General features: G+C 43.6%; 1 protein-coding gene across 1 annotated transcript in view; it reads right to left on the reverse strand.

The window, feature by feature from the left end:
• Positions 1-23,855, reverse strand: part of LOC306934004 (sterile alpha motif domain-containing protein 10-like) — a gene marked incomplete at both ends in the record, with an annotated part of 46,654 nt that extends 22,799 nt beyond the window's left edge. Inside the window, 2 exons of the mRNA XM_079516402.1 lie at positions 4,548-4,783; positions 23,831-23,855. Coding sequence (XP_079372528.1) covers positions 4,548-4,783; positions 23,831-23,855 — 261 coding nt within the window. The remainder of the gene's footprint in view (positions 1-4,547; positions 4,784-23,830) is intronic.
• Between the last annotated feature and the right edge of the window lie 1,211 nt (positions 23,856-25,066).

Below are 25,066 nucleotides of genomic sequence, written 5' to 3' on the forward strand. Positions count from 1 at the left end.
AGACCTACAAGCTCTCGGCTCTCGGTGCCGCGCCACGAGCTTGTAGATCTGCTATTTTTTCAATTGCTAAAGCATGACATAATGCTATAAACACCAAAAGGGGTTCACCGTGCTGAATGGGTTAGAGACTTAATGTGTTTCCGTTCAGACCGCACATTCCGTTATAGGCAATTAACTGTCCCTGTCTGTGAGAGAATAACGATGAGGATTATTATCAGATAAATGTGAAGCCCACTGTCAGCGTATAGGGTCACGCTGAGGCCAACTATCACACTGTTACTGCAGGATTAGAACGCCATTATCCTTCCAGTCCATATATGGGTCTTCAACAAGACAGTAAGGGCTCCATTTTCGTCACCGCTATGAACCCCTTATCCCTAAACTTCTTTACCTTTTTTTTTTTTTTTACTATTTTGCAAAACAAATAGTTAAAAAAATAGTAATAGTTATAGTAGTTATAGTAGTTATAATACTATAACTATTACTATAGTTATAGTATTATAGTAATAATAGTAAAAAAAAAAAGACTTGGGGCTCCATTTTCGTCACCGCTATGAACCCCTTATCCCTAAACTTCTTTACCTTTTCTTTTTTTTACTATTTTGCAAAAAGAATAGTTAAAAAAATAGTAATAGTTATAGTAGTTATAGTAGTTATAATACTATAACTATTACTATAGTTATAGTATTATAGTAATAATAATAGTAAAAAAAAGACTTGGGGCTTCATTTTCGTCACCGCTAAACCCCTTATCCCTAAACGTCTTTGCCTCTTTTTTTTCTTTTTTCTTTTTACTATTTTGCAAAAGATTTTTGAATAGTTAAAATGGCCGGTCTACAAGCTCACAACGTGTCAATGTAAGATTGGCTAGTTGAACTATTCAAAAATGTTTTTCAAAATAGTAAAACAAAAAGGGAAAGAAGTTTAGGGATAAGGGGTTTAGCTGTGACAAAAAAATGTCGTAGTGACTATGTAAAAAAACTTCATTTTATACTGTATATGACCAACATTTCGGCCGAAAATTTCACAGCTGCAAGAAACTGCAGTCACTCAATGTTAATAGTATTTGTAGTAGATAACAAACAGTATAGCACAATTTGAAATTTGCACCCTAAAATATATTAAAAAAAAAAAAACATATTACACAAAAAACCCCAGGAAAGTGTTTATTGTGTCATAAACATCATTAAAATAAGCTCTGGTTGGATCCTTTGACATTAATCCAATATATAGGCCTATACAAGAACAACATTGGCCTTTTCATCTCTACTGTGTCCACAATAAAAAATGTGTCGGCAGCTACGAGCGTGCGGCTATACTCTTATTATTATTATTATTAGTGTTTTATTTATACCGCTGGCTGGCTGGCACCTCACATTAGGACGGGTGTGTGCTGGGCGCGCACCTTTTGATGGTAACCGCGGTTGTACTGTAGGCCTACCACCACCAATAATTATACCCATTTTGACCTGAGATCAGATTAAAAAAATGTCTTCTAAATCCTGACAGTTTTCTGAAAAAGCTATGTTTCTATGTCAGTCGTTCTTCGATTTTTCAAAAATAGCAGACCTACAAGCTCGTAGCGCGCCACTCGGTGGCGCGCTATGAGCTTGTAGATCTGCTATTTTTCAATAGCTAAATTATAACATAATGTTTAAAACACCAAAAGGGGTTCCCGCCCAAAATGGGTTTAACAATGCTAAGAGAGCAACAACAATGTATGGCACATGAACCCCCTCCCCTCACCCCCCCCCGGCCCGCATGTTGCAGCCTTCGGCTTGGTATGCTTGACATCATTTGGCCCTCCGGGGGGGGGGGGGGGGGGGGGGGGGGGAAGCTAATTGGAGAAGCCTGATGTAAAGAAATATATACCATCTATATGCTTTACGCATTACTGCCCGTGTTCCACTTGACCTAGTTCCGACCCCCCCATGCACACTTCCTTTGGTCATTAAAGGGCCACTTCACCCCTTTTGCAATCATATTTGAATGATGGTTGGGGAGACAAGAAACACTTTCCTGGGGTTTTTACGTGGGTAATATTTTTGTTTTTAGATATTTCAGTATTTCAAGGTGTCCATGCATGGGCTCCATGATGTCATGGACACTGCAGGGCTGGCACTTCCTTCCTGGACTACAATTCCCATAATGCTTTGGTGCACTGCTCCTCCTTGTGGATAGGGGGAGGGGCCGTCTTACTAGAGACAACATGTAGTCCAGGAAGGAAGTGAGCCCAGTGTCCATGACATCATGGACACTTTGAAATACTAAAATATCTAAAATAAAAACACACATATTACCCACATAAAAACCCCAGGAAGGTGTTTCTTGTCTCCCAAACATCATTAAAATAAGATCTGGTTGCAAAAGGGGTTATAAGGGTTCGTGTTTTTTTTTTTTTTATATATATATTATTGAGCCGTCCAAAAACGATGGCGAAAACCCTTTTCGCAGTATCGTTTCCAAAAAGTAAAGGTATCAGAACCAAGCTACAGATGATAAACCATAGGATAGGCACGTAACATTTTTAGATAGGGCTGAAACAACCACTTATACAAAGCTTATGAAGTCAGCCAGTATACCATGTTTTGCCAATGCAATCCTACGGAAGCAGTACTGTGCAAAGTGCGCATGCGGACAGGGGTTGACTGGACTACATTTGTATTAACGCCTGATAGTCAGTGGCGTGCACAGATAGACACTAGGGGGTGCTAAAGCACCCCCTGCCCTTTTGGCAATGTGCCCTTTTGGAAAAAAATAGCAGACCTACAAGCTCGTAGCGCGCCACTCGAGCTTGTAGATCTGCTATTTTTCAATAGCTAAAGCATAACATAATGCTAACACCAAAAGGGGTTCCCGCCCAAAATGGGTTAAGGCAACCGGCCGGTTCCACGCGCTGCACAAGGTGCCCTTCTTTAACTTGAGCACCTGCCCCTCTAAATGTCTGTGCACGCCACTGCTGATAGTACTGTGTGCTTTACGAGCATGACACCATATGCACTGGCACTGTGTGTATAGGCTACCTGGACCCAGTGTTGTTTTTGGCAGCAAATGTCTATTTTAGTTTTAGTCATAGTCTCTTGAATAGTTTGTAGATCGGCTATTTTCAGCATGCAACCAAGTGTAAAATGACTTATACTGGATCTCTAGTCCCTTCCTAACATTTTGCCTTCCTATATTTAGTCATAGTTTTAGTCACCATATAGCTTAGTTTTCATTTAGTTTCCATGTAAGGTAGTCGACGAACATTTTTCGTCATAGTTTTTAGTCGACGAAAACAACACTGCTGCAGGACCACAACATGGCTGCGTTCCAGGGGGGGGGGGGGGGGGGGGGGGGCTGCATGCAGTAACTCTGAGGACCCTATAGGGGGCGACAGACCTACCTGGACGGGCTGCTGCATGCAGTAACTCTGAGGACCCCATAGGGGGCGACAGACCTACCTGGACGGGCTGCTGCATGCAGTAACTCTGAGGACCCTCCTATTCTCCATATGCAGACCGCGGCCATCTTACCATATAAGTTAAGTTAAAAATAGCAGATCTACAAGCTCATAGCGTGACAATATTTATTTCAGAAAACTGGAGGATTTAGAAGGATTTTTTTTTAATGTTGAGGTCAGGCCTAAATGGGTCAAATAATAAGGGACAATATCGGTGGCACCCAACTGTACACCAAATCTCTGAAGAGAACATAAATAAACCATGCAGGACAAAAGGAAACGCTGAAACTTGTCTTGCCACTTGAATACAGTTGGGTGCCACCGATATTGTCCCATTTAGGCCTGACCTCAAAATTTAAAAAAATCCTTCTAAATCCTCCAGTTTTCTGAAATAAATATTTTCACGATTTTTCAAAAATAGCAGACCTACAAGCTCGTAGCGCGCCACTCGGTGGCACGCTATAGGGCTGCATGCAGTAACTCTGAGGACCCTATAGGGGGCGACAGACCTACCTGGACGGGCTGCTGCATGCAGTAACTCTGAGGACCCCATAGGGGGCGACAGACCTACCTGGACGGGCTGCTGCATGCAGTAACTCTGAGGACCCTATAGGGGGCGACAGACCTACCTGGACGGGGGGCTGCATGCAGTAACTCTGAGGACCCTCCTATTCTCCATATGCAGACCGCGGCCATCTTACCATGTAAGTTAATGGCAAGGTGCTACCTAGGTGCAACTTCCAATGGCAGCCCGTTCATCCAAACAGAAAAGTCCTATCTGATTGTATTAAACAACGTCAAACTCACCAACATTGCAGCCGTACGGAAAGCTTGAATTATTCTCTTTCTATCCTCAAAGTGTTTGTTTCATAAAAATCCATGTTATTCGCTACTTTGTGTCCTTGCATGGTGATTATTTTTCTAAGTGCTGGAGTTTGGAAGTGCTCGTTATAGATATCACTCAACTGCCCTGCTGTGTACCACCTGTTTTGAATTAGCACATAATGCAAGAGGCAGCAGGACATTGCTTTACTGAAAACGAGTGCTTCCAAACTCTGATGGAAACATGGCCGCATGGTCTGCAAATAGGGGGCGACAGACCTACCTGGACGGGCTGCGTTCCGGGCTGCTGCAGCAGCTTGACGGGCCGGCCCCCGGCCCCCGCCCCCACTGCCGGCGCCTTATTGTGGCCCCGGCCGTTGTGCCAGGTGAGGTTGCCCCCTGCTGTGCGTTGTTGGCGCTGCGGTGACGACGACGGCGACGACGTCAGCTGCTGTTTGAAGTGGTCGGGCAGAGCGCGGTACTCCACCGCCGGCCGGCAGAAACTGAAGCTGGACGCAGCTGACCGGGGGAGAAGAGAAAGGAGTAAGTAAGTAAGTACATTTTATTTATGATTAAGCACTTTTCAAAACAAAGTTACACAGTGCTGTACAGTGGTGAACAACAAGGTAATAAAAAAAAAACAATCAAATAAAAAAACAGGATTAATAATACATATTTAACCCATTTAGGCCTGACGTCGAAATAAAAAAAATGTATTCTAAATCCTGACAGTTTTCTGAAATAGTTATACCTTATGTATCAGTGGTGCTCAATATTTCATGTCAAGGACCCCAAAAATTATATGTAATTGGCCTCCGACCCCCATCTGAAAATGTTGTTCCAGGGACGCCCCCCAGAAGCAAAGATTTGAGTTAAAAACGTTCGTTCTGAAAAAATATATATTCCAAATTTGCGCCACATTTTCACGACTTTTCAAAAATAGCAGACCTACAAGCTCGTAGCGCGCCACTCGGTGGCGCGCTATGAGCTTGTAGATCTGCTATTTTTCAATAGCTAAAGTATAACATCATGTTTAAAACAGCAAAAGGGGTTCGATCCGCCCAGAATGGGTTAAGGAAATGAATAAAACCGTGTATGTTTTAAACGATGCAATACTGCCTCATCAAAGTTGGTGTTGTGACTTTAGATGTTGTCATTATTTACTTGCATGAGAAGGAGAGAGGTGGTGGAGTTAGCTGTTTTAGCAGACAGTTTGAGGGTCCAATGGAGTTAAGAGGTTTTGTCCAATGCGGGGTTTTTTTACAAATTTTCATTGGTTCAACAATATTTTCGAAACAACACACAGACGTAAAGTGTGTTCAATATAGCATCGATTTATGGAAAAAACTATCTAAAACCTCAAAAAATGAGTCATGAGGTTTTCTCCGGACAGCAACGAATTATAATTTTGAATTATATGTTGCTGGGAAGCGGAGGCACCCTCTTGGTAGTGCCATATTATACTCCACCAACCATCTTCTTGGTCGTGCTAGCATTGAGCCAGAGGCGGTTCGTCTCGCTCCAGTGCACAACCTCCTCCTTAATCACGCGTGCTCAACAGTGTTGTCACCTGGGACGCAGCTGACCGCTGCAATGTCATCTGAACAATTCCGTACGGTGACAACTGACACGCGTGTCAGTTGTCACCTACGGAATTTTGTATGCGCCCGTGATGTTCACCAGCACCTCCGAACAGACAACCCTGCAGTCTCACATACTGCCTTGTCCATTTTTAGTCTTTATTTATTCCAATTTAGGGGGGTTCAACGTGGTAACATTTTGATAGCTTTCAGCCATGACTTAAGTTGAAGTGTTTTTCTCTTACAAATATGCTACATTTCTTTTTAAATAATTTTTATCCCACGATTTTGTAACCCATTGTTCACCCCTGTGTCAATTATCTAATGTGATCCTGGGCTCTACACACCCTCCGCCAACCTAGTCCCCATATATGGGGGACATGGGGAGAGCAACGGATGTGAACTCATGCTTCCTTCATGCCTGAGTGTCCAAGTTGCTCCTTTACACCTGACAGGGAGGAGTTTCCCTGGTTGGATGTAGCGCGTGGAAGGAACACGTTATTCCAACCAGTTCCTTTTCCATCCATCAGGCGCCCCGGCTGGCCAGGGGGAGGCAGTTTAGAGACCAGGATTACTGCATGTTTTTTGTGAGGGTATACCTATACCCTAAGGGACACGAGAAGAACATGCAAACTCCACAGAGAAAGGCCCTTTCGGCTTTTGCCAACCCCACCTCGGGTATGGGCACTGATGACGCAGAGGAGGAAACACGCCGCCAGCACACACAGCGTCCCGAGCGGGAATCGAACCCAGGACCTTCTAGCTGTGAGGCGACAGCACTACCAACTGTGCCACCGTGCCCCCAATATGCTACATTTCATGATCTAAATTCACATATGAGTAAACTAAGGCACCAATATATACTTGTTTCAGATCATGTTAGGCAGGCCTATGACATTTGAGAAAGATTTTGTGTTGCCAAAATCAATATAACACATTTTACAAGCAAACACAGCAGCACAAGATTTTCGGTTTGTGTTATACACTTTTATATACATTTCTGGCTTGTGACAAAATACTGCTGGGTATTATACAGAGAACGTTTAACCCAAAGTCCAGAAGGGTATTGTCTATGCAAAAATGTATTGAATGAGTAGTGCCCATGATGTGGGAAGGAAATTCATTTTCTAGGCACTTTTTCTTGAGTCGCAGCACGGCCTAGATAATGAGTGAAATACGTAAACCCTCCAGTCTCAGCAAAACGAACCTGAGTTACTTATTATATATATATATATATATTACAGCTGTATACGCCATTTACAATTTACATTTACATTTACCATTTACATTTAGGCATTCATTAGACGCTCTTAATCCAGAGCGATTTACAGTAAGCAGAACAACACATGGTGATACATCATATACATAAAAAAAATCACACCCGTGTGAACTGAGTGGTGCAACTCCCCTCTATTGGTTGCCTGTATCGTTCCAATTTGTATCGTTCCAATTTCTTCTCTGTATCGTTCCAATTTCTTCTCTGTATCGTTCCAATTTAGTTATCTGTATCGTTCCAATTTGTATCGTTCCAATTTCTTCTCTGTATCGTTCCAATTTGTATCGTTCCAATTTCTTCTCTGTATCGTTCCAATTTCAGTTCCTATTGTTTCTAACACGATCTCTCTCTCTCTGTTTCTGGCACAACAGCGCCACTTTTGGTGCTCATTGGTACTGGTCACACACATAGTCACACACATAGTTGAACACGGACATTGCTGTTCCTTGGAGTGGTTGCACCACTCAAAAATAGTCATCAAGAATCATAAGTAAGCTAAGGACCTGGACCGCTTGTTTCTGTATCTCTGAAGAGAACAAACATAAACCATGCAGGACAAAAGGAAACGCTGAAATGTATCTTGCCACTTTAATAAGCTTGAAGTGTTCCTAATCTAATCTACAGTGATCTGATCTTCTGTATGCAGATGATAGTGTGGAGCTGTTTACATAAAGTAATGTGGCAGCTGCTGAACATAATGCTGCTGTTGGTGCATAAAATATACATACGGAGATCACATGCACGTGTACTACATACCGATGTTCTCTTTCTGTTTCGCTCTTTTTGCACTCTCCTTTTTAGATTGTTTTTACAGTTTTATTATTATTATGATTATTGTTATTATTATCACCTATAATGCTGCATTGTCTGAAAGAAGCACCGGACAGAAATAAGTTTAACTCTTGTACCTGTACACAAGATGTAACAAACAATAAAGCACAACATTGAACCTTGAATCTCTTCACCAAATTTATACAAGCTCAAAACGCAGATTTGTTTGTGAGCTTGTAGATCTTATATTTTGGGCAAATTTCCCCCCCAAAATTAGGCATGCTGGGGTTCAAGTGTTTAAAGGTGCAGCATGTGATGTGTGTGTGTGTGTGTGTGTGTGTGTGTGTGTGTGTGTGTGTGTGTGTGTGTGTGTGTGTGTGTGTGCGTGCTAGGGCATTCACTTCTAGTCATTTTTACTAGTTGACTAGTTGCCTAGTTTACTAGTCGACTAGTCGACTAGTCGTTAAACCACCTTTTATGTTTAAAAAAAAAAAAAAAAAACGTTTTTTTTTGTTTTTTTTTTAAATAAATATTTGTACATTTAAAAACTGTGTACATTGGTGACTATAACTATAATCTACCTGATATATTTTCTTATCAACTAGTCGACTAGTTGCTTAATGCCCTAGTGCGTGCGTGTGTGCGTGCGTGCGTGCGTGCGTGTGTGCGTGCGTGCGTGCGTGCTAGTTAAGTGTAAAGCATGACAGGCATCCTGTCTTTCAGAGTTAAAGTTATTTAGGGTATTTACTTTCTGTAAACTGAGCCTCGACGAGGCTCTGCTCTAAGGTATTCCACCTGCGGAAACATGACACTCTGGGCCCTATTATGCGTGTCTTAAGTACCAGGTCTTATTACTTAACTTAAGACCTGGAGGCGTGATCAATGACATTTGGCTATTCTGAGTGGCCAAACAGCATTGACCACGCCTCCAGGTTTTAAGTTAAGTCATAAGACCTGATACTTAAGACACGCAAAATAGGGCCCTGTATATGCAGCCAGGAGCGTGTGTGTGTGTGTGTGTGTGTGTGTGTGTGTGCGTGCGTGCGTGCGTGCGTGCGTGCGTGCGTGCGTGCGTGCGTGCGTGCGTGCGTGCGTGCGTGCGTGCGTGAGCAGAAAATTGGAAATACTCCAGTAAAGTAAGAAATCACACTCATGTGAAGTGAGGGGCGCTCTTATCATCATACATACATCAGCCAATCAAATCATCACATTCCGTGCTGCAATAACACGCCTACACACAACGATGTGCATAGGGAGGGGGCTTGCGCCGCTCAAACATACCTCAACATTGTACTTATAGGCCCTGTTTAAACTGCAGTCACATCAAGTCAAATCTGATTCAAATCTGCTTTATTTTTCTCAAATCTGATCTTTTGGCCTACATATGTATGTATGTATGTATGTATGTATGTATGTATGTATGTATGTATGTATGTATGTATGTATGTATGTATGTATGTATGTATGTATGTATGTATGTATTAATTAGATCGACAGCAGTGGCGTGCACAGACATTTAGAGGGGCAGGTGCTCAAGTTAAAAAAGGGCACCTTGTGCAGCGTGTGGAACCGGCCGGTTCGATTTTGGGCGGGAACCCCTTTTGGTGTTAGCATTATGTTATGCTTTAGCTATTGAAAAATAGCAGATCTACAAGCTCATAGCGCGCCACCGAGTGGCGCGCTACGAGCTTGTAGGTCTGCTATTTTTGAAAAATCGTGAAAATGTGGCACAAATCTTTGAATATATATTATTTCAGAAGATTTTTTCTTTTTTTCGACGTCAGGCCTAAACAAGTCAGATTGATATGATAATGATATAGTACTTTATTGTCAGTTCACACTGAAATGTGTCTTGCGACCCAGCAGCCAAGTATGCTGAACACATATACACACATTTGACATAAACACACAGAACAAAGAACATTTACATTATACATGAAGACAAGAGCAATATCCACCGCCTAAAGATTACCCCGTGGCTACTATACAACTCCTGATTAACCCATTCTGGGCGGGAAGCCCTTTTGGTGTTTTAAACATTATGTTATAATTTAGCTATTGAAAAATAGCAGATCTACAAGCTCATAGCGGTGATAGCACGCCACCGAGTGGCGCGCTATGAGCTTGTAGGTCTGCTATTTTCGAAAAATCGTGAAAATGTGGCCCAAATACTTTTTAACAGACTAATATGTTGTTTCAGGGTCCCTGCATGAAATATTGAGAACCACTGATACAGAAAACATGAGGTTTTTCAGAAAAAAATAGTCAGGTAAAAATAGGTTTAAGCCTCAAAAGTCGACTGGTGTTGTAACAGGATTCTGTCAAGTGATTTCATACTTGATTCCAATCTGGATGTGGCACAGATCTGATGGATTAATCAGGCTACATTTGGCTGCCAGTGCAAATGGGGCCTTATTATAGTTAGGTTTACACCACTGGTCATTATGAGACAGTCTTCAGGCAGCCTGCTGCTTCTCAGCAGGTGGTCTGTGTGTGAACATTCACTAATAAACACACATACGCACGCATACCCAAACGTTCGCTCTGAAAGAATATATATTCAAAGATTTGTGCCGCATTTTTACGATTTTTCAAAAATAGCAGATCTACAAGCTCGTAGCGCGCCACTATTTCTCAATAGCTAAAGTATAACATAATGCTTAGTTAAAACACCAAAAGGTGTTCCCGCCCCTTAAGTACAAGTACCAATACGGCAATGTAGGTGAACAGGATGTGTGTGTGTGCTTGCGTGTGTTTGCGTGTGTTCCTGGAAATATAATGAGTCAAGTAAACCAGTGGTATACCGTGGTACAAAGTACTCGAGCAAATAAACTGTCAGAAATTGTGAAAATACTAGTCAATCTACAAGATCGGCAATTTCCATTCGAAGCGGGTGAATTTTCACTGTGGGTCCGCCACTCCCAGAGTCCCACCTTAGAAATGTGGTGGAGTCAAAAGTACAATGTTATGTATAGCCTATAGTTCACCCAAAACAGAGTATGTTTTGCACTCCGTCCGTCCGTCCGTGTGTCCGTGTGTCCGTCCGTCCGTCCGTCTGTGAACAGCTAATCTCCGGCATCGTTAACCCGGTCGATGCCAAATTTTGCACACACACTCCCTGGATGCCAACAATGAACCTCTGCCCCAAAATTTCCAGAACGGCCTGTTATAGCGCCACCAGGAGGCCGCTTTGTGCAAAACAAGTTTTTGGACAGTACACCTACAGATTTTGTCCAAACATCACGCAAATTGGTACATAGTCTCTCTAGAGCCATTCAACGAAACGGGTCTTTCAGATTTCTCAGACTCCATCCTGATTGGCTAAGATTGTCTTCCAAAGTTCGCAGGAGTGCTCAGTTTCAAACAAAATGCTGCAAATCATGAACACATCGTGTGATTTCCGTGAAATTGCGCACGCACATTCCCACTAGGCCGAGGAAGAAATGCCATGTGAACATTTTCAACTCAGCCTCATGGTGGCGCTATAACTGGCCGAAAAGTGTTTTTACCTCCAACTGCACGGATTTGTGGATAACTTTGTATGCCAACTCCCTAGAGGCCAAGGAAAAACCTTTGCCTGGAATTTTTTACATCTGCTCTTTATAGCGCCACCAGGAGGCCGACATATGTAAAACACATTTTCTTATATTACTCCTTCAGATGTTATCCAAATTTCACACAAATCGGTACACATGCTCTCCATAGTCATGTGATCAAGACGGGTTTGTTTGATTTCTCATAATCCACCTTCATTGCCTACGATTGGCTTCTAAACTTTTCAGGAGTAGCCCGCATTGTACCCGTTTTGTACAAATCGCCACAACTACTCAACGCAGCGTCCGATTGCGGTGAAACTGTGCATGCATATTCCCACTGGGCTGAGGAAGAAATGCCAGTTTTCAAATCAGCCTCATGGTGGCGCTACAACAGGCAAAGCCGTGTCTCAACACACACACACACACACACACACACACACACACACACACACACACACACACACACACACACACACACACACACACACACACACACACACACACACTCCTGGTGGAGACCTGTGCCCAGAAGGGCACTTTTTCTAGTTTTGTATCAATTACACAGCCTTAAGAGTCCGTGGGCAATTACATATATTTTTGGGGGTCCTTGACATGAAAATGTTTGAGAACGACTGACATAGAAACATGGGTTTTTCAGAAAACTGTCAAGATTTAGAAGACATTTGTAGAATCGTCCTTAGGTCGAAATGGGTTAAGAATTCATGGAGAATACTTTTTGATGACCAGTATACGAGCCACCCTGTCAACAAATTATCGGCTTAGGAAACATCTCTGTGGATTCAATGCTTCATGAGGCGTGTATTTGAATATATAAGTCATGTTTTGGGTGGACTATACTTATTCAAGTACAATACTCAAGTCCGTGTTGTTTTTGCCGTCTTTGGAATGAAACTTAATTTAGTTTTAGTCACATTTTAGTCACCTGGAATGTGTTAGGGTTATTCTAGTTTTAGTCGACTGAATGTCAAAATGCATTTCAGTCGACTAAATCAACCGTAGATTTAGTCGACTGAAATGCATTTTGGCGGGCCTCGATGCCGTCGTAATGCTGTAATGTTTTTACACTTGCTGAAAATAGCCGATCTACAAGCTCACAAAGCGTCGCAGTGAGACGCTTTGTGAGCTTGTAGATTGGCTATTTTCAGCATGCAACCAAGTGTAAAATGAGTTATACTGGATCTCTTGTCCACTAGTCCCTTCCTAACATTTTAGTCTAGCTTTTATAATGTGACGAAATTGTCAGTATGTTTAGTAATAGTTTTAGTCGTCATAGCTTAGTTTTCATTTAGTTTTTGTCAGTGAAAAAAGGTAGTCGAACGAACATTTTCCGTCTTAGTTTTAGTCAACGAAGTCAACACTGAGTGAAAGTACTATAGTTATTAGTCACTGTCTATCTCTGGACTATACAGTAACTAAGTACGAGAAGCGGTGTTTAGGCGAAGCCCAGCCTATCGTCACATAGCTATAGGAACATAGCTATAGAAACAGAAACAAATACACACTTAGGTGACATTCACACCAGAAAGCTTTGCTGCGATTAAAACGAATCCTGCTGCGCATTGTCAGAAAGTGCACTTCGTTTGGCAGGTGTGAAGGCTCATTTGAATCCTAATGCGTATCAAAGAACCGCATTCTACTCCGAGCAAAAACGGGGGTTTCGCTTCGCTTCCAATCGCACTTGATTACGATTTGGTGCAGGTGTGAATGCAATCCGCAGTAAATAAAGGAAATGAAGCAAACAATGTGGCGGGTGAGGAGCTGAACACAGTTGGAGACGGCACGACACATGCACGTTATAGTGCATGTATAAGTAGCAGTATAATTTTATCACCATAGATTTCACTGTATAGTTTATGAATGGAACACATTGATAAAGGTCGGCAAATTGTCAAATTGTCCGCCCATTTGCATCGAGTCTACCGAAGTATTAGGTGGGAATGTCATGTGACCTTAGTTACGGGTCCATTTGGTTCCATTTTGTACACTCTCAGAGTTATGGGGGTGTCCTGATATGCATACTGACATTAGTTTAATTGAACTATGATTGCTTTCCTTATGCAGACTAGTTAACAATTTGAATGCTGGCCATTTTGAGCAGAGCTATTCCACCTGTGCTAAAGGTGATGCATTGAACGAAGGACCTTGTCTGAGGCCCACAGTAAATGTTCTCTTATAGCGAGAATCACACAGCATACCTCAAAAGAAAGCGTAACTTGTCCACTCTAATTAAAAAAAATAAAAACCTTTATGTAACACCTGCTTTTGTAGTAGCGTACTCTTCTCGAACAGAAAGCCTAATTAGAAGCGGTTTTATGTCAGACGCTGTGTGTCGTTCCAACTCGGAAAGCCGTGCTCGCGCTGTGAGTTCCCTCCGAGGTGGAACGACTGTTTTGAGTCGGTTAGTATTACTGCCAAACAACACAACACATTTGCCATGTTCTATCTGACCGGCGTTGATCATCATGATAAAGAAATAACCGCTCGCACAGGCGATACAATCCGTGCGTTTTTTGTTTGAATATGAAGAAAAAAGGAGAGAAATCTGACGGAGAGACACTGAAGTCACACTCGGATCAGATTACACACACAACCCCTCCGTTGAAAGTCACATGAGAGGAAAGAGCCCTCCCCTCCCTGAAACAAAGAGAACCAAGAAGACTGCAGCGACACGATTGGCTTGGTTATGAAGCCATTATTTTGCCCCGAGTTGCATAGGAGTCTCCGAGCAGCCTTTACGTGACAATACCATACAATACGGGGGCTGCCTCTCGTGCTGTTTTCAGGAAGGGAGGGGTGTCAGGCATTTTTTTCTTTTTTTTTGGGATCACGTGATCGGAGTGTTGTGCTATCATCCAATGCTAGTTGATAAAGTGCCCGGGTGTGTAGAAAGACGATTGAAAGTAATCAATAAAAACATGCGGTAAACGTAGAAATCCCTTTCGTGACGTGACGTGACGTTTGAGATTTGAACCACGTAGAAATCCTTCTCCCGCACGCAACTTGTTAACTATGCTGATTACTTTCCTTGTGTCAGGTGAGACTGTTTTTGCACAACCCATTTCGACCTCAGGACGATTCTTAAAAAATGGCTTCTAAATCCTGACAGTTTTCTGAAAAACCTTATGTTTCTATATCAATGGTGCTCAATATTTCATGTGAAGAACCCCAAAAATGGTATGTATTTGGCCGCCGACCCCCATCTGAAAATATGTTGTTCCAGGGACGCCCCCAGAAGCAAAGATTTGTGTTAAAAACGTTCACTCTGAAATAATATATATTCAAAGATTTGAGGCACATTTTCACAATTTTTCTAAAATAGCAGACCTACAAGCTTGTAGATCTGCTATTTTTCAACAGCTAAAGTATAACATAATACTTAAAACACCAAAAGGGGTTCCCGCCCAAAATGGGTTATGCAGACTATAGTTAACTATGCTGATTACTTTCCTTGTCTCAGGTGAGACAGTTTTTGCCCAATTTAGGCATAATGCTCTGTTGTTACACACCTGCAGTTTTATTTACTCGTATCTATTTATCCCTTTCCTGAAAACGACAATGGAACTTTTGTACGAAAGAAAGAAATGCCACCCAGTTCTTTACACCCGTATAGAGCTGCCTGTGACGGGACAATAAAAGTTCTTATCACAGGCAGTCTCCAAGCCTCGGGGACAGTTTTATGTCCAGTCTTGGACCTTTTTTTTATTGTCCCTCTGGCCTGTTCTTGGTTCCCTGTTTGCTTTTGGTTGTTTGGTCATGATGTGTGAATTGTTGTAATCATCCCAGGTGTCTATCCTCTCCCGTTTGTAATCATCCCCCTGATTTATGTTCTTTGTCAGTCCATAGTTCAACTGTTTCGTCCAGTGGTTTTCATATCAAGGTCCATTTATACAGTATCTATATGGCTGGTGGACCTTTGACAGTTTTCCTGTGTCAGCGTGCTGTTATACCCATACCAACATTAAGCCATTTAGGCCTGACGTCAAAATTTAAGACAGTTTTCTGAAAAACCTCATGTTTCTGTATCAGTGGTGCTCAATATTTCATGTCAAGGACCCCGAAAATTATATGTAATAGGCCTATGCCTCCGCCACCCTTCCCCCCCCCCCCCCCCCCCCCCCATCTGAAAATATGTTGTTCCAGGGATCTCCCCAGAAGCAAGGATTTGAGTTAAAATGTTCACTCTGTAATAATAATAATAATAATATATATTCAAAGATTTGAGGTACATTTTCATGATTCTTGTAGATCTGCTATTTTTAAATAGCTAAAGCATAACATAATGCTTAAAACACCAAAAAAGGGTTCCCGCCCCAAAATGGGTTAAGTATAATTATGATGTCGCCACAATCCCAACACAAATATTTAGGACAGATTGCGAGACGTTTAGTCTCAAAGTGGCACTCTGGAGGTTCGGCAAACAACATCTTCAAGACGCGAACATAAACACAAACCCATGTTTAAACCATTTTGACCTGAGATCATGTTTCTATGTCAGTCGTTCTTCGATTTTTCAAAAATAGCAGACCTACAAGCTCGTAGCGCGCCACTCGGTGGCGCGCTATGAGCTTGTAGATCTGCTATTTTGCAATAGCTAAAGCATAACATAATGCTAACACCAAAAGGGGTTCCCGCCCAGAATGGGTTAAACCATGAGGGTCGGAATGCCCAAACAAACAATCGATTTGAGCTTTATTTGACTTTTTTTTTTATTGTTGTTGTTCTCTGAGACAGAAGGACTGTGTGATGCAGGCCAGTGGTTCTCAACATGTGGGTCGGGACCCGTAAGGGGGTCCCCACGTGATTTGTTTTGGGGGGGGGGGGGTCCCCTGCACTCCCCTTCCCTGGAAATAAAAACGTCCGAGGCTACCACTCCCCAGATGACATTGAAGTGACAATTTAAGGACATTTAAGACCGTTTTAACACCTACATTTGGTTTAGAATGAAATAAATGAAAAAGACCCATTACTGCATTAAAATAAATCAACAAAACTATCCTATAAAGATGTTGAAACATTGGTCGAATTGTGAAATAGTTGATGAAACAGGCAAAAATGTAGGCGTTGTGAGCTTGTAGATCGAGTATACATTCACGATATTTATCTGTGGAAACCGAGTCAAGCTAATGCATCAAAGTGCTTGTCAGGGTGGGGGAGGTGGGGGGTTGTTGTGAGCTTGTAGATCTGCTATTTTCAGCAAGTGTAAAAACAGTCATTACGACAGCATCAACGCCGGCCAAAATGCGTGCGTGCGTGCGTGCGTGCGTGCGTGCGTGCGTGCGTGCGTGCATCTGTCAGCAAACATGTGTGCCGTGTCCCTATATATACTTTTTAAGTCAAAGAGAATTGGATGGAAACGAGGACAGAGTCTGAGATGAAAGAGTGTCTTCTCACACGTCTGGGGTGTGTGTGTGTGTGTGTGTGTGTGTGTGTGTGTGTGTGTGTGTGTGTGTGTGTGTGTGTGTGCGTGCGTGCGTGTGTGGGAGGGGGTGTAGGCTACAGGAGACGGTTTCCGGTAATCGTCCTGGATCCCTGCCAAACTCACAGCCCCAGCATGAGAGAACATGTAATCATGAATAAAGCTCTTTGATATATGTTTGCTCCTTTGTTCCTCAGAGTGACGGCTGTGTGTCTGTCGACGTGACTCGGGGACAAGCTTCCATCTAACTACCGAAAACATCGGATGGTTGACGACTGTGATTGTGTATAAACTAAACTAAACTAAACTAAACTAAACTAAACTAAACTAAACTAAACTAAACTAAACTAAACTAAACTACAGTAAATGCTATAAGTAGCTCTAAAGTTGGTTATTTTGGCTCGTAATTAGGGGAACTTCTTTTGACACCCTACTATTTTGTGCTTTATAATTGAGTAGGCTATACCTTGGGCGCCCGCTGGCCTATAGGCTCTGGCCTGACAGCGTGTCGCGTGTTCGAGTCCCGTTCATGACGACCTTCACTGCATATGTCTCCCCCCTGTCTCTCTCTCCCTCTTGCCTGTCAATCTTCACTTGTATCTACCGTATATATCAATAAAAAAGGCAGAAAAGACAAAACGTTATAATTTAGTATAGGCTACCTCAACCACCCCAATGAACCGATATGTTTTCTGTGTGTGTATATATAACACAAAAAAAGAAAATTCTCTCTTTCCTCTAACAAGCATGAATACAGTTTCAAAACACCCAAAATAATATGGCCTATTCTTTCCAATGTTTAACCACTAATTTGCAAAAACCATTTTTGCAAATTAGTGCCAGTGTCCTTATAAGGTGAAATTCATTCTTTGTGTGTTTTCGCTGACTCTCCAATTAGACTAGAGAGTCGGACGTATAGAATTTAATGAGCTTATGGAAGCTGAACAGAGCAGAACAGAGTGGGTGACGCTGGTCACCGGGAGCTGTCCGTTTCAGCACCATACACACATCTCTGACTGACCATCCATCTCATTATCTCACCACCCACTGCACAACCCACTGACCCTTAGAACTACATATACCACCACTAACCCTAATAGAACTACATACCACCACTAACCCTATATAGAACTACACATCCCACCACTAACCCTAATAGAACTATACATCCAACCACTAACCCTAATAGAACTACATATACCACCACTAACCCTATATACAGTAGAACTACACATGCATCCCACCACTAACCCTAATAGAACTACACATCCAACCACTAACCCTAATAGAACTATACACATCCCACCACTAACCCTAATAGAACTACATACCACCACTAACCCTATATACAGTAGAACTACACATCCCACCACTAACCCTAATAGAACTACACATCCAACCACTAACCCTAATAGAACTATACACATCCCACCACTAACCCTAATAGAACTACTCATCCCACCACTAACCCTAATAGAACTACATATCCCACTAACCCTAATAGAACTACATACCACCACTAACGAGCTCCACATGCAACCTCCAAGGAAAGCTTCAGTCAAACTAAGATGAGCAGCTACATCGTTTCATATTAAACGCTGTTTGGTACGCCGGAAAATAAAGCTTGTCAAAACATTTTTTTTTTCATGTCAACAAGAACCCCATATTCATGTGGACCAGAGGTCATCGATATGTCCGTATACAGACAAATGTGTCCGTGGCAAATTATAGATTTAGTTTTTACACACGATTGTAATGTTCTTCTTCTTATTATTTTTTTCCTAAATGTTTTATCCCACAATTGTGTAACCAATTTTTTCACCCAGTGTCAATTTTCTAATGTAATCCTGGGCGCTACACTTCCACTTCCAGCATGAGGTCAGCGGCCTGACCTCATGCTTCCTTCTATGCATGAGGAGTCCAAGCTGCTTCTTTTCACCTGACAGGGGGGAGTTTCCCCGGCCGGACGTAGCGCGTGGAAGGAACACGTTATTCCAGACCAGTTCCTTTCCCCTCTATCAGGCGCCCCGGCTGGCCAGGGGGAGAGACCAGGTTTAGAGACCAGGATTACGGCATGTTTTTGTGAGGGTACCTACCCTAGTGGACACAGGGAGAACATGCAAACTCCACACAGAAAGGCCCTTTCACCAACCCCGCCTCGGGTATGGGCACTGATGACGCGGAGGAGGGAACACGCCCCCAGTGCCCACAGAATCCCCAGCGGGAATCGAACCCAGGATCTTCTAGCTGTGAGGCGACAGCAGCTACCAACTGTGTAATGTTCTTATTTTGATCATAATGTAGCCCCCAGCCAAGACCCAGCCCGCAACAGCCCAGGTTCAATCCCCGCTACAATCTGGCGTAGTCGGCAGGACGCGGAGCGTGATATCCTTGCGTGAGGGACATGAGGGACATCGTGTGTGGCGGTCCGCATGGTGTGAAGTGAGAAGCGTGAGGACGCGCTTCAAAGACTGGGGTGGAGGGGGTGATTGTAGCCCCCAGGCCAGACCCAGCCTGCAACAGCCCTGCCAATCGGGCTCAGCCCTATTGGCATGACAGGTTGTGCGTTGGTCTGGCGAGTGGGAGGCCCGGGTTCAATCCCCGCTTTCCGCGCAATGCTACAATAAGAACCAATTATTACTCAAGTCTCCAGGTTTTCTTCAGAATATGTATGACACTGATTTACTATGACACTAGTTATATAGGCTATGGCACAGGAGTCCAACTAGTACTATAGTGGCAGGGACGCGCATACATAGACATCAAAGGGGGTTTCAGCCCCTGCCCTTTCACTCGTCTTGTAAAACAACTGCCGTCTCCAGACCACGAATGCAGCATTTACTACATGGTGAAAGAAATGCACATGCCACTCCTTTCCATGATGCCATGCTGGAAGGCAAGGCAGCATTCAGTCTCCTGAACTTGAACGACAGCCATTTGCGTTGAAAATGGTAAATGGTGCATTTATATAGCGCCTTTATCCAAGGCGCTTTACAGAGATTGTGCATTACATTCACCCATTCACACACCGATGGCAACGGAAACCATGCAAGGCACCAACTAGCACATCGGGAGCAATTAGGGGTTCAGTGTCTTGCTCAAGGACACTTCGACAGTAACTCTGGGGGAGCCCGGGTTTGAACTGGTAACCTTGCGGTTACCATCCAGGCACTCTACCCCTGAGCCACCGCTGCACACATTTGTTTCAAAATCCATGTCGTTGCACCGCATCTCCACCATATAGCTAAAGAGTGCTGGGTTGCGCCCCGAAAATTGCTGATCTACAAGCTCTCAACGCGTCGCAGCGCGACGTGTTGTGAGCTTGTAGATCTGCTATTTTTGTCCAAAAGTGCCCTCTTACGGGATTTCAGCCCCTGCCTCTCTAACACTCTCTGCACGTTCCTGAATCCTGACTATAGTGGTTCTCAAATGTTATATTTTCAAGAACCCCCACAACTCTAGTGTAGGACTACTAATGATACCAAATGGACCCATAATGGTCCATTTGGTTCAATTCAAGTACACTCTCAGAGTTACAGACTTGTAAGGGTCATTTGTGGCTATAGCTCTTCATGGTTTTGTCCACTCATGTCCGTGGCAAACATTGACTTTTGACAAAAAATGTCCACCACACATCAGCTGGTGACCCGTGTAAACATCCTCTATCAGGACAGATGCTGTGCCAGGATGGAACCCCAATGACAGAAAGATTTGTGTGAGATTCTTTTTTTTTTTAAATTATTATTCCAATTTATTTTCCAAAATAAGGTCACTAGATGATCTACATGTCAGTGAAGTATTGTTATACTGTTTTTATTGTGCAGGGGGGGGGGGGACGATTTAAAGTGTATTATATAGTTTCGTTTTTTATTATTATTTGTAATAGAACCATTACAATAAATTGTAGAACCTTGGTCTGAAAGGCACCTTAATTTGACGGTGTATATTATGATATTAGCTTAATTGGTGAAAGAAAAAAGCCCATATGCAGCAACTATAAAGTAAACAGCAATGCTGTAAAGCTTTGCTACTGTACTGTAGTACTGTATATGTATATGTTGGTCATTCATGAATAAATAATGAACCTATAGTACCTACCGTCCACTGCCATGGCTGCACTATATCACTCACATCTTCTATTCCATTGTCTCTCCTCCGGTCCGGTTGGTATATATATATCCTCCTATCCGATACCTGTCCTGTCCCGGGTGTATAGATAGTAGTATTATATATACCACCCTCTGGTTCCAGCCGGAGTCTGTCCGATATGATAGCCTCCAACAACTTCTTTACACTATAAATGCAGTCAGCAGTCTCCAGTATACTGTAGTGTAGTAGTAGGTCCGGTCTGGTGGCTTCTATAGCCTACAGCAGCAACTCAGAGCAGCAGGAACCGCAGCTCTCCATTCCTCCTCTGCCTGTGTGTCTAGTGTGTGTGACTGTGTGTGTGTGTGTGTGTGTGCGCGCGCGCGTGTGTCTGCGTGATGAATGGACGCTTCTAAAAAGCACTCTATCATAGCATGCACACACAGGCATGCACGCAGGCAGCACGTTGAACTTGTTTTAAGGAAGTCTAGATATGGAATTTGCCCCGACAGAGCACATGCACCGCCGACTGACTGACTGACTCTCTCTCTCTCTCTCTCTCTCTCTCTCTCTCTCTCTCTCCCTCCGCTACTCTGCTGGTGCGGAAACTATATGCGTGCATGTGCTGCGTCTGCGTGTGCGTGTGTGTGTCAGTCAGTGTGAGTGTGTGCGTTACAGCGCGTGTGCGTGCGTGAGACAGTGAGTGCGGTTGATGTGTTTCGTGAGAATCCAACGTGCGTCTATTTCTCAGTGAGTCTCCTTTTATGAGCTCCTCTCCTCTCCTCTCCTCCCCTCCCCTCTCCTCTCCTTCCCTCCCTCTCCTCTCCTCTCCTCTCCTCTCCTCTCCTCTCCTCTCCTCTCCTCTCCTCTCCTCTCCTCTCCTCTCCTCTCCCCTCCCCTCCCCTCCCCTCTCCTCTCCTCTCCTCCCTCCCCTCCCTCCCCTCCCCTCCCCTCCCCTCCCCTCCCCTCCCCTCCCCTCTCCTCTCTCCCTCCCCTCCCCACTCCTCTCCTCTCCTGCCCTCCCTCTCCTCTCCTCTCCTCTCCTCTCCTCTCCTCTCCTCTCCTCTCCTCTCCTCTCCTCTCCCTCCCCTCCTCTCCTCTCCCTCCCCTCCCCACTCCTCTCCTCTCCTCTCCTCTCCTCTCCTCTCCTCTCCTCTCCTCTCCCTCCCCTCCCCACTCCTCTCCTCTCCTCTCCTCTCCTCTCCTCTCCTCTCCTCTCCTCTCCTCTCCTCTCCCTCCCCTCCCCACTCCTCTCCTCTCCTCGCCCGGAGCTGAGCCTTGTCATTAAGGACACTTTGAAAAGCAGCCTGATGAAAAGCAAAGCATCGCAGCGGTTATTTTACTTTAGCACGCGATAACACAAGTTACACAACACAGCACATGCAGCACAACAGCACATCAACACAACACAACACAAGTTACACAACACAGCACATGCAGCACAACAGCACATCAACACAACACAACACAAGTTACACAACACAGCACATGCAGCACAACAGCACATCAACACAACATTGCACAGCACAACACAACACAACACAAGTTACACATAACACAGCACATGCAGCACAGCAGCACATCAACACAACACTGCACAGCACAACACAACACAAGTTACACAAACTCTCTCCTTACTGGCCTACCGGCATGTGCACTTAAGCCTCTCTATTGATTCAGAATGCCTCGCTTGGTCTTCAACCAGACAAAATTCCCATATGTCTCCCCCCTTCTCCGCTCCCTCCATTGGCTCCCGGGCGGTCGCTGCCTGCACAGAGTACAAAACTCTGATGCTGGCCTTCAAAGCAACAAAAAGGGTTTGGCTCCCCCATATCTCGCAAGTCTGATCCGGACCCTACAAACTTTGTAGGGTCCGATCACTTTCGAGGCACGCTCAGATCAGCCAACGCAGGGAAGCTGGAAGTACATTCACTAAAAACGCCGGGACAACGCTCCACACGTCCCAAACTCGTCTCCATTTTGGCTCCAAAACTGTGGAATACACTTCCCATTGCAATCAGAACGGCAGACTCACTCCCAATCTTCCGCCGTAGTCTGAAAACCCACCTCTTCAGACGCCATCTTAGCCCGTAGCACTTGCCGTAGCACTTGCCCTAGCCTCGACGACCTTACAGGCGTATGCAAAGGCTCAACTTGTGTAATTTAGATAGCATTTTTGTAGACATATAGCACTCTATAGTGCATAGTTTCATTATATATTTCACTGTTTTTGGTTCTTATAGCTTTTTTAACGTATAATTCCTGATCTATTGTTAGGTATGTGATGTATCACCATGTTTTGTTATTGCTTACTGTTATCACTCTGGATTAAGAGCGTCTGCTAAATGCCTACATTGTAAACACAGAACAACACAACACAACACATGTAGTCAAAGTAAAAAAAGAAAAAAAATGAAAGATTAAAAAAAATAGCAGATATGTGTCAAGTATAGGCTACAAATATGACATTAATTTATGTGAGAACATAAAAAGATATGGGTGAACATGGACAAGGTTTCTACCATCCAGATACCATTGTACCTTGTTATCTTTCAGAGGCCATGCTATCTCAGTGTTCCTTGTAAAGGAACGATATTACCAAAGCACTCTAACCATTAGAGTGCGTATTGTGCTTTGACCTCATTTGGTGTTACAACGACACCAATAAAACAGCTGTGACTGTCAGCCTGAGGCCGCGGCAGGGCAGCTGTTTGATCCATTGTGTTGTCATAATTAGAAGAGATGCACAATAATAAGAGTATGACGCTATCATGTGACAGACAGTCATATTTCATTGAACGTTGATGATTACTTAATTGCTACATTGCAGTACAGTGTGACGTGACGTCACGTGATTGATGTGTCATCTTGTTGCCACACCCGAGTCCGACACCGCGCCCTCCATGCTCTGTTTGTAATTATTTTATTTCTTTTTGGTAATTTCAATACCTCAATGTAGAAACAGTTACTCACGAGGCCTATATACTAACCTCGCGTCACCAGCAGCTTCAGGTTCAGGTTTATGTTCATGTATAGATACAGAGTATAAATACAATGAATATTATTTTGCTCAGAGCACTCTCAGTCTTACATACACAGGACAATATCAAACATCTATAGTGCAAAGAAAAAGACAAAAACACAAAAAAAAAGTGCAAGTGAAGTGACAATACAGTGCAATACAGTTCAAGGTCAGCTGTTCAGCAGCCTGACTGCCTGGGGGAAGAAACTGTTACTGAGACGGGTGGTGCGAGATTTGATGCTCAGACACGATCAGACACATGGTAAGGCGGGTCTATCCTAGAACGTTGGTGGGATTCATATTCACGCGTCAAGCGCTGGTGTTGCAACTCTAGATTCAACCCCTGTGAGATGGAGGATGACTGCATTTAAGCAGTCACACCCAGGCCTGAGTCAAACTAGGACTGGACTCAGAGCTGGGTGTGGCTGCGCACCTGTTGTGCATGGACTTGATCAAGGCACAACAGGATAAATCAGCAATCTCCACCTCTGTCCGGACAGTGGAGAGCTATATCTGCTCTCCTGTGTAAAGTAATATTATTGTGAATTATTCCCTGAACTGGGAGGAATACACCAGTCTACTTAACCCATTTTGGGCGGGAACCCCTTTTGGTGTTAGCATTATGTTATGCTTTAGCTATTGAAAAATCACACCCGTGTGAACTGAGTGGTGCAAGGTCTTATATAGCCTGATCAGCTGTGGTCTGACGTAATGTCAGTGACCATAGTAACCATGCTCATTATTTTGGGCCCCACTTACAGGTACACGGGTACACATACACATACACGGGTACAGACAAAGCTGGTTGTTGGAGTGGTTTGCACCACTCAAAAATAGCAGATCTACAAGCTCATAGATTGTAGGTCTGCTATTTTTGAAAAATCAAAGAACGACTGACATAGAAACATAGCTTTTTCAGAAAACTGTCAGGATGTAGGGTCAAAAGCTGCCCTGTGTAGTTAGCCTGGCTAATAAGCCAGCCAGTGTGATTTGAGTCTGGCTTATTAGCCAGGCTACTGTGTAGTGTCCTTCCGTGCCCTGGGTGGTGACTAGTCGGTCACAAACCCATTATAAAAACTCTAGTGTCTCAAATT

The sequence above is a fragment of the Electrona antarctica genome, assembly GCF_951216825.1.
Source record: "Electrona antarctica genome assembly, chromosome: 2".
Classification (NCBI taxonomy): domain Eukaryota; kingdom Metazoa; phylum Chordata; class Actinopteri; order Myctophiformes; family Myctophidae; genus Electrona; species Electrona antarctica.